Source organism: Elephantulus edwardii, unplaced genomic scaffold, assembly GCF_000299155.1.
Source record: "Elephantulus edwardii isolate Elephantulus edwardi_28Jun2011 unplaced genomic scaffold, EleEdw1.0 scaffold00165, whole genome shotgun sequence".
NCBI lineage: Eukaryota > Metazoa > Chordata > Mammalia > Macroscelidea > Macroscelididae > Elephantulus > Elephantulus edwardii.
The window spans coordinates 6,184,255-6,194,501 of NW_006399915.1; the positions used below are offsets into that span (position 1 = coordinate 6,184,255).

General features: G+C 37.2%; 1 protein-coding gene across 1 annotated transcript in view; it reads left to right on the plus strand.

Annotated features, from left to right (window-relative positions):
- Nucleotides 1–10,247, plus strand: part of TMPRSS7 (transmembrane protease, serine 7) — a 77,257-nt gene that overhangs the window by 33,671 nt on the left and 33,339 nt on the right. The window contains exon 7 of the mRNA XM_006895344.1: nt 9,686–9,792. Within this exon, the coding sequence (XP_006895406.1) occupies nt 9,686–9,792 (107 nt within the window). The remainder of the gene's footprint in view (nt 1–9,685; nt 9,793–10,247) is intronic.

The window sequence follows — 10,247 nt, forward strand, 5'->3', positions numbered from 1 at the left end:
ATCATATGGTCATCTGACTCAAAATGCCCCATGCCAGTCCATCTCATCTCTCCAATGCCTAATATGTTAGCTTAGGCATTTATGAGAGCAGGGAAAAAAAAATAAAAAATCTTGCTTTCATTGAGCGTTTCCATTCCAATAGGGGGAGATAGAGGACAAACAACTAAAATATATGTAGCTGTCACAGAGTCATTCACTACTCCTCAATAATTTGGAGAGGTCCCTAACTGCAGATTTTCCCAGTACAATGTGTCTCCCTATTTCTTGACTGCTGGTACTAAGCCATTATTTTGGATCCAAGCAAGAAGAACTTGTTGACAGTGTCAATCTCTTCTCCATCCATCATGATATTGCCTATAGGTTCAATGGTAGGAATCTTTGTTTTCTTGACATTAAGACGCAGTCCATACCAAAGGTGACATTCCTTGATCTTCTGCAACAAGTTCTTCAGGTCCTCTTCACTTTCAGCAAGGGAGCTTATGTCACCTGCATAATGCAGGTTATTGATGAACATCCCTCTTATCCTGATGTCACACTCCTCCTCTTTATAGAGTCCAGCTTCTCAAATAATTTTATCAGCATACAGATTCAATAGATATGAACAGAGAATACGACCCTGATGCACTGGGGAGTGGAGGGTTGCTATTTAAGGTAGAGTGGTGAGAGAAGGCCTCACTAACAAGGGATTATTTGCCCAGAAAGGTGAAATTGGGATTATCCTTTCTAATACCTTTTGTTGTTGCTGTTATATACTGCTGAGTTAGCAGCTTGACTCCTTTCCACTAAAAGCCACCAAAGTTCCCTTTCTAATATCTAGGATAATAGTATCATAGGCAGAGGGAACAGCTACAACAAAAGTCCTGAGGCAGAAATGTGTTTACTAAGAAGTGTACATATTTATGTGTCTGTGCACAATCAATATAACGAAATATTTTTAAAAACTTACTATTATACTCCAATCTGTATTTGGTGTAGTATTCTAAAAGCATAAACTCTTAAATTTTTATCTTTATCACAAATATCTTCATTACAATTAAAAGATACAATATAAAAGTCCAGAATGAAGGCTGCATAGTAGAGTGAACTTGAGTAGAGGGATTGCATAACAATGAGGGAATTTTTCTTTTTCTTTTCGAGAAGATGAGTGATTTGTGGGGGAGGGATTGGGCAGGGAGAAAATCCTAACTATGAATGACTGGAAATCGTAAGTCTCTGTAAACTTTCATTACAATTAATAAAAAAAGAAAAAAAAGATAAAGGTGCTAGGCACTCTTGTTCATTACACACACACACACACACACACACACACACTCTCAAATTCATTGCCAAAAAATTGGGACTGACTTATAACTGACCCTCCAGCAGACTTTTCAGAGGCTGTGTAATGCACAGATGGGAGGAGATTGCTCAGTTTCTCAAGCGGAGCCGGTATTGGGTTCAAATTGCCTGCCTTTCTGTTGTCAGCACAATTCCTTATCTACAAGGTCACCATATATATTTAAAAAAAACCACACAAACCCTCACTACTGTCAAGTTTTGCTGATTGACGGTGACCTTCCATCAGATTTCCAAGGCTGTCAATATTAAGGGGAGCAGACATTCTCATTTTTCTCCCTGCAATTAGAACTGCTGACCATTCAGTTAGCAGCTCAATGGATATGTTGCACTTTGCCATTAGGCATCACTCACATTTTCTCTCCGTGAAAAATATTCTATTTGAAAAAGAAAAATAAATGATATGTATTATAGTTTAAAGGAACCATAGTGGCATACTGCATTACACATTGGATTGCCAATGGCAAAGGTTGGTGGTTTGAGTATGACAGCATCTCTGAGACAGAAAGATGGTCAGTCTCTCCTTGGACACGTTTAGAGCTCTATAAACCTGATGAACATTGTCATGAAGAGTAGGAAGTGACTCTATGACTGTGGGCTTTGGGTTGTGTTGAAAATGGTTATGCTGCTTTCTCCAATATCCATTCCAAGTTTTCTTGGCTTTAGCAAGAATCTTAACTGAACTTCTGTCAGGTTCAGGCAATCAGACCTTCAGTTCTCAGGTATCTGAGTCATATGGAAGCACTACCTGTGGGGAATTGAATGAGTCACCATGCTGGTAGGTGACAGCATTTTCAAGGAAAGTTTGTCCTCCTCAGCCTGGAAATTTAATGAAATCAACATTCTTTCATCAGTGGGAATCAGTGGAAGTCAGTCATTTGTCTTCTGTAAAAGAGCTTTGAGTTAATGAAATACAAATTTTAGGCAACAAAAATATTTACTCATGTCAGGATAAATCTTTTTTTCAGAAAAGAGCTGGTTTCTTTCTTTCTCAGTTCTCCTTAATCCTTGGTCTTGTTTTCAAATTTGACGAAATGTCATCAATCTTTTTTGCAAACTTATTTTCCGGTACATCCCAGACCCACCCCATAGTCAGGAACGCATACTTTCTTCTTCTCTTTTTCTTAAAAAAACAAAACAAAACAATACAAACAACAGCAACAACAAAACCCCAAACAACCCCAAAACCAAAAACCTCAACAAAACAAAAAATCCATAACAAAACTATGTTATATTGCGGTTTGGGATGTAGTTTTCAGAGAAATATGCTTCCCTATATTCCAATCTGTATATGCTTTATTTCATGGTGTTGATTGCTGCTCCTTCAATGCTTCAGCACTCTTAACACTTCTTCCATCAGTTCCTCACTTCCATTTACCTATCTTCCCAGCCCCCTCTTGCCTTCTGAGTTTTGTTTTTTGTCAACTGTCAACATGCTAATCTCATGTAAGTGATTGTTCTGAGGAGTATGTTTCTCAAGATTAGTATTTTCACTTTTATAGGCTTGTCTTTCATTTGGCTTAGAAGTGTCCTCTGGGATGGAGATCAATTAAAAGTTTGAAAGGTACTGAATGGTATCGTCTCATGGGTTCAATTAATCTTGATCAGAGAGTAAACCAGTCTTTTAAACATTTTGGGATTTGTTTTACATTTTTCTCCCACTCCATCTAGATCCTTCTGTTGTGATCTGGGAGAGGTCAGTAGTGATAACTGGGTATAAACTAGTTCTTCTGGTCTCAGGATTGCAGAGACTCATGTTCATGTAATACATTAGTACATTAGACTAATGGTTGTTGACTTTCTTTACTCATGTCTTTGTTCTGGATGCAAAGAGACCAGTAGTTGTATTCCAGACGGTTGATTCAAAGTTTTTAAGACTAGGATGTAGGGCATTGTTTTATGTACTATGGTATGTCAATTGAGCTAGATGTCCCTCAAAGACTATGATCTCAAGCTGTCAAGCTGTATGATTCAGTTCCTTAAATATTTGGTTATGACGAAAAAGTTTGCATAACTTCTTATTGTACTCTACTATATATATGGATATATTCGCAGCAAATATAAATTTGTATGAAGAAATATCCTCTGTCAATTCTGTATACATTTGGGTATACTTCCATATAGCATATAATTTCATATCTATTCAGTTTACATATCTACCTATGCATAAACATATAAAATATTATGTGTTCTTTTTCTATTAAATTTTTTAAATTGTTATTTTCATGAAAGTTTATAGAAAAGTTGACTTTTCATTCACTCATTGTTGCATATTTTATCCCTAGCCTACCCCCAATTCACTTTATATTTTAAGTTTATTCATTATTGCGCATTTCCCCTCCTTTCCTCTCTCCACAATGCCCCCTTGTTCCAAATTGTTCTCATATGTATAATGTATAATCATATATTATTTTCAGACAGTTCTTACCTTTATCTGTTCCAATTCAGTGTTCATTATGGATCCACCCCATTCCCCGTTCCCTCTCCACCACCCCCTGTCTTCCCTGATTTAGAACAGTTGTGCTGTGCAGTATTTATCCTTTCATGACTGAGACATTTCACTTAATGACCTCAAAGCTCCCTCATACTGTGTGATATTTTACTATTTCATTGTTTTCAATGCTGCATGATATTCCATTGTGTGGATGTACCATAGTTTTTCTATCCACTCATTTATTGAGGGGCACTTTGGTTACTTCAATCTCTTTGCTATTGTGAATAATGTAGCAATGAACATAGATGTACATACATCTATTTGAGTTGTGGCTCTGGTTTGTTTAGAATATGTTTCTAGCAGTGGAATTGCTGGGTTAAATGGTATTTCTGTTTCCAACTTTCTGAGAAACACTGCCTTTCATAGTGACTGTACCAATTTACATTCCCATCCACAGTGAATAAGAGTACCAATCTGTCCATTAGGTATTACTTGCTATTACTGTGATTACAGGATTGTTTAATAGTATTTGCAATTGTTGCCTTATACTTGCGTGTGGCACCCAGTATCTTCCTTTGACTTAGTCGTGTTATATTGACATCTCCTTTATTGGAAATTGCATCTATGACCTAGTCTATAGGGATTTTGCTCCTAATCCAAAGGCCATACCTCTTTGATGGTTCAAATCCATCAGTTGCTTGGAGAGAGAAAGATATGCAGTCTCCTCCTGTGTGATTTATAACATTGGAAACATGTTGATGGGTCAGTTATGAATGGATAATGAGTTTGGGGTTTACCTAGGTCAATGTTCTACTATCAGACTTGTGTTTACTCATTGCCATTGAGTTGGAACAGAGCAAGCACTATGTTTTACCGCTGACCCTCCATTGGTATTCCGAAGCTGTAAATCACACAGGAGGACAATGTCCATCTTTTCTCCTTCAAAGATGCTAGTGGATTTGAGCCACCAGAAAGGCATGGCCTTGGGTTAGCTGGACAATTTCCTATGGGCTACACTGTGTCTTTTTCCACTCATCCCTGATAACCATCAAAGAATGTGTATAAACTTTTTAAAAACTTTTTTATAGTAGTAACTTCTATAATATTTGCCATTTTGTGATTGATTTATTTAAAATTAAAATGAACCAAAAACCTCAAACTCACTGCTTTGGAGTTGGAGCCAATTCATAGCTGACCCTCTATTGGGGTCCTAAGACTGTAAATTGCAAGGGAGAAGATTGTCCATCCTTCTCCACAATCATTGGTAGAATTGAAATGCAAGGAAGATCCAATAATCTGTGGGCTAGCAGAGAACTCCATAACAATTATACTATCAGAGCTTAATGTTTACCAGGTTTATTTATATTGTAGGATTTAATAAATTCATCATTATTCTTCTATCTTTACAAGAGATCTTTACTATTTTTTAACTTTATATTGAGATTTGAGGGAAATTTTACAGAGCAAGTTGGTTTTTTCTTCAATAATTCATACACACACACACACACACACACACACAGGGTTTTCAGAGGCCTGCTATTTCAGAAGTGGATGGCCAATCCTTCTTCCTAGTCTGTCTTAATTTGAATGTTCAGATTTAGAGAAGTATCAGACAGACCAGCATTTTATAGAAAAAGTGAAAGGTATATCCTTTATTGTGGAGTTAACCATTAGTATCAGTGTTGTCCCTGTCTTTGGCACACGTGTCTTTACCCACTTATTTCCCTGCTCCACCATCCACCAGGGTACCCAACCACTTCTACCCACTCCCTTCACATCTATCTCCAATTGACCAGCCCTTGATCTAATAGCTTATATATGAAGCTTCCTTGGCTTCTGTGATTCCAAACACGTCAGCTGCTGGTAGTTTCTTACATTGTGACCAGTGTCTCTGAAGTTTAGTGTTAATGTTTCCCAAGTGAAGGCGATGTGTCCTGTAGAACTAGTGTGTAGATAGGTTGAACGAATGCCGTGGTTTTGGTCTCTTTATGGTCCCTCTACGTGGCCTGAGGAACATTATATATATAAAATATATTATTTTTCGTGACATTGATTACAATTCTGACATTCTGAAAATTCTGCTCCCATTTTCTTCCTGTATTTTCCATTTTCATTCAACTTTTCCTCTCCCTTTTTTGCTTTCTGAGCTTTATCCCAGGGCAATGCTGCCCTTTTGATCTTGTTTTTTTGACTATTGTAATGAGTATGTCTATCTGGTGTCATTAAACACCTTGTAGATCTGTCTATTGTTTGACTAGATGAGTCACAGGAATGAGTTCCAGACTTGAAGGGTGACAAACAATCATGGTTTCAGCGTTTTTACCAGTCTCAATGTGACCAGTAAACTTTGTCATTGTTATGATTTTGAGTTTCATTACATGTTTTTTCCCATCTCTCTGGCATGCATCTTCCATCATGAACCCTTTCAGAGCAGTCAGCAGTGGTAGCTCGGCACCATCTAGTTCTTGTCTCAGGGTTGTGATAACAGAAGTTTATGTAACCTGTTAATCTTTTGGATTAATAGCCTAATTTTCCTCACTCTTCTTTTCTCCAGAAAAGGAGAGGCCAGTAGTTGTACATTTGATGACTCACCACAAACTTTTAAGACCCTAGTAGCTAAGAGTGGAAACAGACTGCCCCTTGGAGGCAAGATTTTGAAGCTCTGTCTGAAATATTTTGGGCATATTGCAAGGAGGGGCCAGTCTTTGGAGAGGGACATCACATTTGGAAGGGTGGAGGGACAGCAGAAGAGATGAACACCTAGGATGAGATGGATTGACTCAGTGACTGGGGTAATGGGGGAGGTGTGCGAGAGACAGTGAGGTTGGCTCAAGATAGAGCAGGGTTCAGAGCTGTTGTACATAGGGTCGTTATGAGTCTCAAGTGACTTGAGGGCACATAACAACAACAACTACAACAACAACAACAACAACAACAACAACCTACCATAGTTTCTACTTTGAGTAAACACTGTAGACTATGTTATGCAATCCACTTTGGGCACTTGAGAAGAAAGTGAATTGAGTTTTAGATGGATGTAGTGCTTGGAATACATCTGAAAGTTCGAGTTGGCTGACTATAGTTCAAGTCTTCTGTATCTTCATGAAGTTTCTTTTGAGCTGATCTATCTTTTGGAGAGTGTTTTGTTAAAGTCTCCTACCACCATTGTGGTGCTGTCTATATTTCTTTCTTCAGTTCTGTTAACAGTTGTTTTATGTATTTGGCAGGTCTATCATTTGGTGCATAGATGTTGACCTATGTTATGTCCTCTTGATCTGCCATGCCTATAATCTATATAGAGTGCTCTTCCTTATCTTTTGTGGTGGTTTTAATTCTGAAGTCTATTTTTTCAGAGATTGGTATTGCCATTCCTGCTTTTTTATGATTATCATTTGCTTGGTATATTTTCCCCAGTCTTTGATTTTGAGTCTATCTTTCTCTTCATTTATTATATATGTCCTTTGTAGATAACGTATTGATGGGCTTTGCTTTTTTATCCATTCTGCTACTCTTTATCGCTTGATTGGTGCACTAAGTCCATTCATGTTAAGAGTGATTAACGAGAGGCCACGTTTTAGCATTGCCATATTTCTGTTTCCTTTTTTGTTATTTCTTGTTACTATGGTCCATCCATTTTCCTTTGGTTTCTCTGTGAGTAGGATTGCCCTTAAAAGTTCTTGTAGGTTTGACCTTGTTTTCACAAATTCCTTAAGTTCTTTTGTGCAAAGGATGTGATTTCTCCTTTGAATTTGATGGAGAGCTTTGCTGGGAATAGGGTCCTGGGTTGACAGTTGTTTTTTTTTTTCAACTTTCTGTATATACCATCCCATTGTCTTTTTGCATGCATGGTTTCTGCTGAAAAATCAGAACTTAATCTGATGGGTTTTCCTTTAGAGGTGACTCTTCTCCCCACTCCCCCTGCTGCTTTCAGTATTCTATCCTTATTTTTTTATTTTGAAGAATTTGACTGTGATATGTCTTGATGTTTTTCTTTTTGGATCTAGTCTATTTGGTGTTCAAAGAGCTTCCTGAACGTGAATTTCCTTGTTCTTCATAATACCTGGGAAATTTTCTACTAGTATCTCTTCCACAGTTTTCTCAGTGATTTCCCCATTTCTCTCATATTCTGGAATTCCAATCATGCATATGTTATTCCTTTTGATGTCATACCACATAATTCTAATATTTTATTCATGTCTCATCTCTGATATTTCTTTTAGTATGCTACCACTGAGGTTCTTGTCTTCCAGTTCAGTTCTACTCTTTTGTCCTACCAATGTGTTGAAGACTTCTGCCATTTCAATCTTAATGTTATGTATTTCATTTTAATACCTTTCTGTTGTTTCTAGTACTGTGTTGGCAGTACCCTCTCTATCTTGTAATGATTTTTTAAGTTCTCCTATCTCATTATCTATAGTTTCAATTCCTTCTTCCATTTTTAATATTTTATGCCATATTTGTGCAAGTTCCTCCTCATCACTGTATTTATTTTGGCTCTGTGTCTCTGGCGTATTTGCTTTCTTGTTGGTTTCCTTTGCTTCTTCTATGATTTGCATCTTCTTCCATAGCTGTTCAAATAACAGATAACAATTTACTTTGATGGCCTCTGTGACTATGGTCTTGAGTTCACAGGTACAAGGATTTATTCTCTCAGGGTGTTTGGTTATGATTGTCATAGTTTTACTCTCTCGTTGACCTATTACATACTCTGTACATGGGTCTATTAGCTTGTTTCCATCTTTTTGCTGATATAAATGTTAGACTAGTTAACTCATATCTGTTCATGTTATGGATTTTATTTCTCTAGGATATATGCATAGTAGTGGCTTACTGGATCATATATTTTCTCAATTTCTAAGTTTTAAAGGAAATGCCATGCCATTTTCCATAGTGGTCATATAATTTTATAATTCTACAAGCAGTATGCAAGATTTCCAATCATTCCACACTCTCACAGCATTCGTTTTTTATATTTTGAATATTTGGTCATTTCTATTATTGCCTGAGTGAGATACCTAGTTATTTTATTTCTCTCTAATGGTTAACTATCTTGAACATCTCTTTATGTATTTGTTGACTGTATGAATGTCCTTTTTGGTGAAGTGTCTGTTCATGTTATTTTCTCATTTTAAAATTAGATTGTTTCAGCAGAATTGTTAAGATCTCAGCAAAATGTGTTGACACAGTGGCTGTAGCAATGGGTTTGTGCATGCTGAGATTAAGAGGATAGTGCAGGAGAGGGCAAGGTTCAGTCTGTGATTCATAGAGTTGCTAAGAATTGCAAACAACTTGACAGCACCTGATTTACTCTTGCTGAGTAAAAGCCCATTTAAATCTTCTTCTAAGTTCTCTTATCTACTCTACAAATGTTTATTGAATACCTATTAACTACTAGGCACTGTAGGGACATAAAAGTATGTGAGCTACATGGGTCATCTTTCCTTTTGTTTGATCTCTTCAAAGCAACCTCAGCAGAGCCAGTAACTGCCTTCAGGGATACAGAAGTCTAATACAAGGACAATGCTGATTTATTTATCTTTCATGTAGAGAATCTGAGTAATACTTTAAATAAAATATTATTTTCATTGAAGTAGGAAAATGTTGGTACTCCTTAAAACTGTGCGTTTCTGAAGTTAAACTCATTAAACTGAACCCAGAGATCTAATTAATATGTGTAATGTCATCCAGGTCAACTAGGGGCAAGAGAGCTGCTTCCTGAGCACCAGGCTGACCCACTTATTCTCCATCATGCTCCTCTGGCAACTAGTTTTCTTCGCCATGAGGCGCAGGGCTCATGGAGTAAAATACTATTACAACAAGGAACGAGAAGAGAAATTCTGAGTGAACAAAGAAATCTTATTTGAAATAAACACTTAGAATGAAGCATTTTTCTAATTTAATATTTGTTTCTCACAGACTCCCCTATCAACTCTTGGCATAGCACTGAAATTCCATAACTATTCATTAACCAAGAAGAGTTTGAAGGGCTGTGAACATGGATGGTGGGAAATTAATGAGCACATGTAAGTGATTTCTATGTGAGATGGGTCTGTTGAAATGCCTTCCCCCAAGGTTGACAGTCTGGAATTCCTTGTCATGAAATGCTTGATATTTTTCTATTAGAGCTGAGGAAACTAAGGGACACAGAGTTGCCCAGCTAGTAAGTGACTGAGTCAGGATTTATTCCTTGGATGCGAGTCTCTGCTCTGCCACTCTCTGTTCTATTGGGATATGGACGTGCACTTTCTACACTTCACAAAACAGTCTGGTAGATTAAGGCTTTAAAATCATGGGCCATGCAGGAAAATAGTAAGTAAATGGTGCAAATATAGAAATCATTAACCAATTTTGTATAATCGTGTTGTTTGTCATTGACTCTACTGGCAACGAGTTGGAATTGACTCATAGATGATCTTCCAGACAGTTTTTGGAGGCAATAAATCTCATGGGAGAAGTTTGTTTATCCTTCTCCCATGGA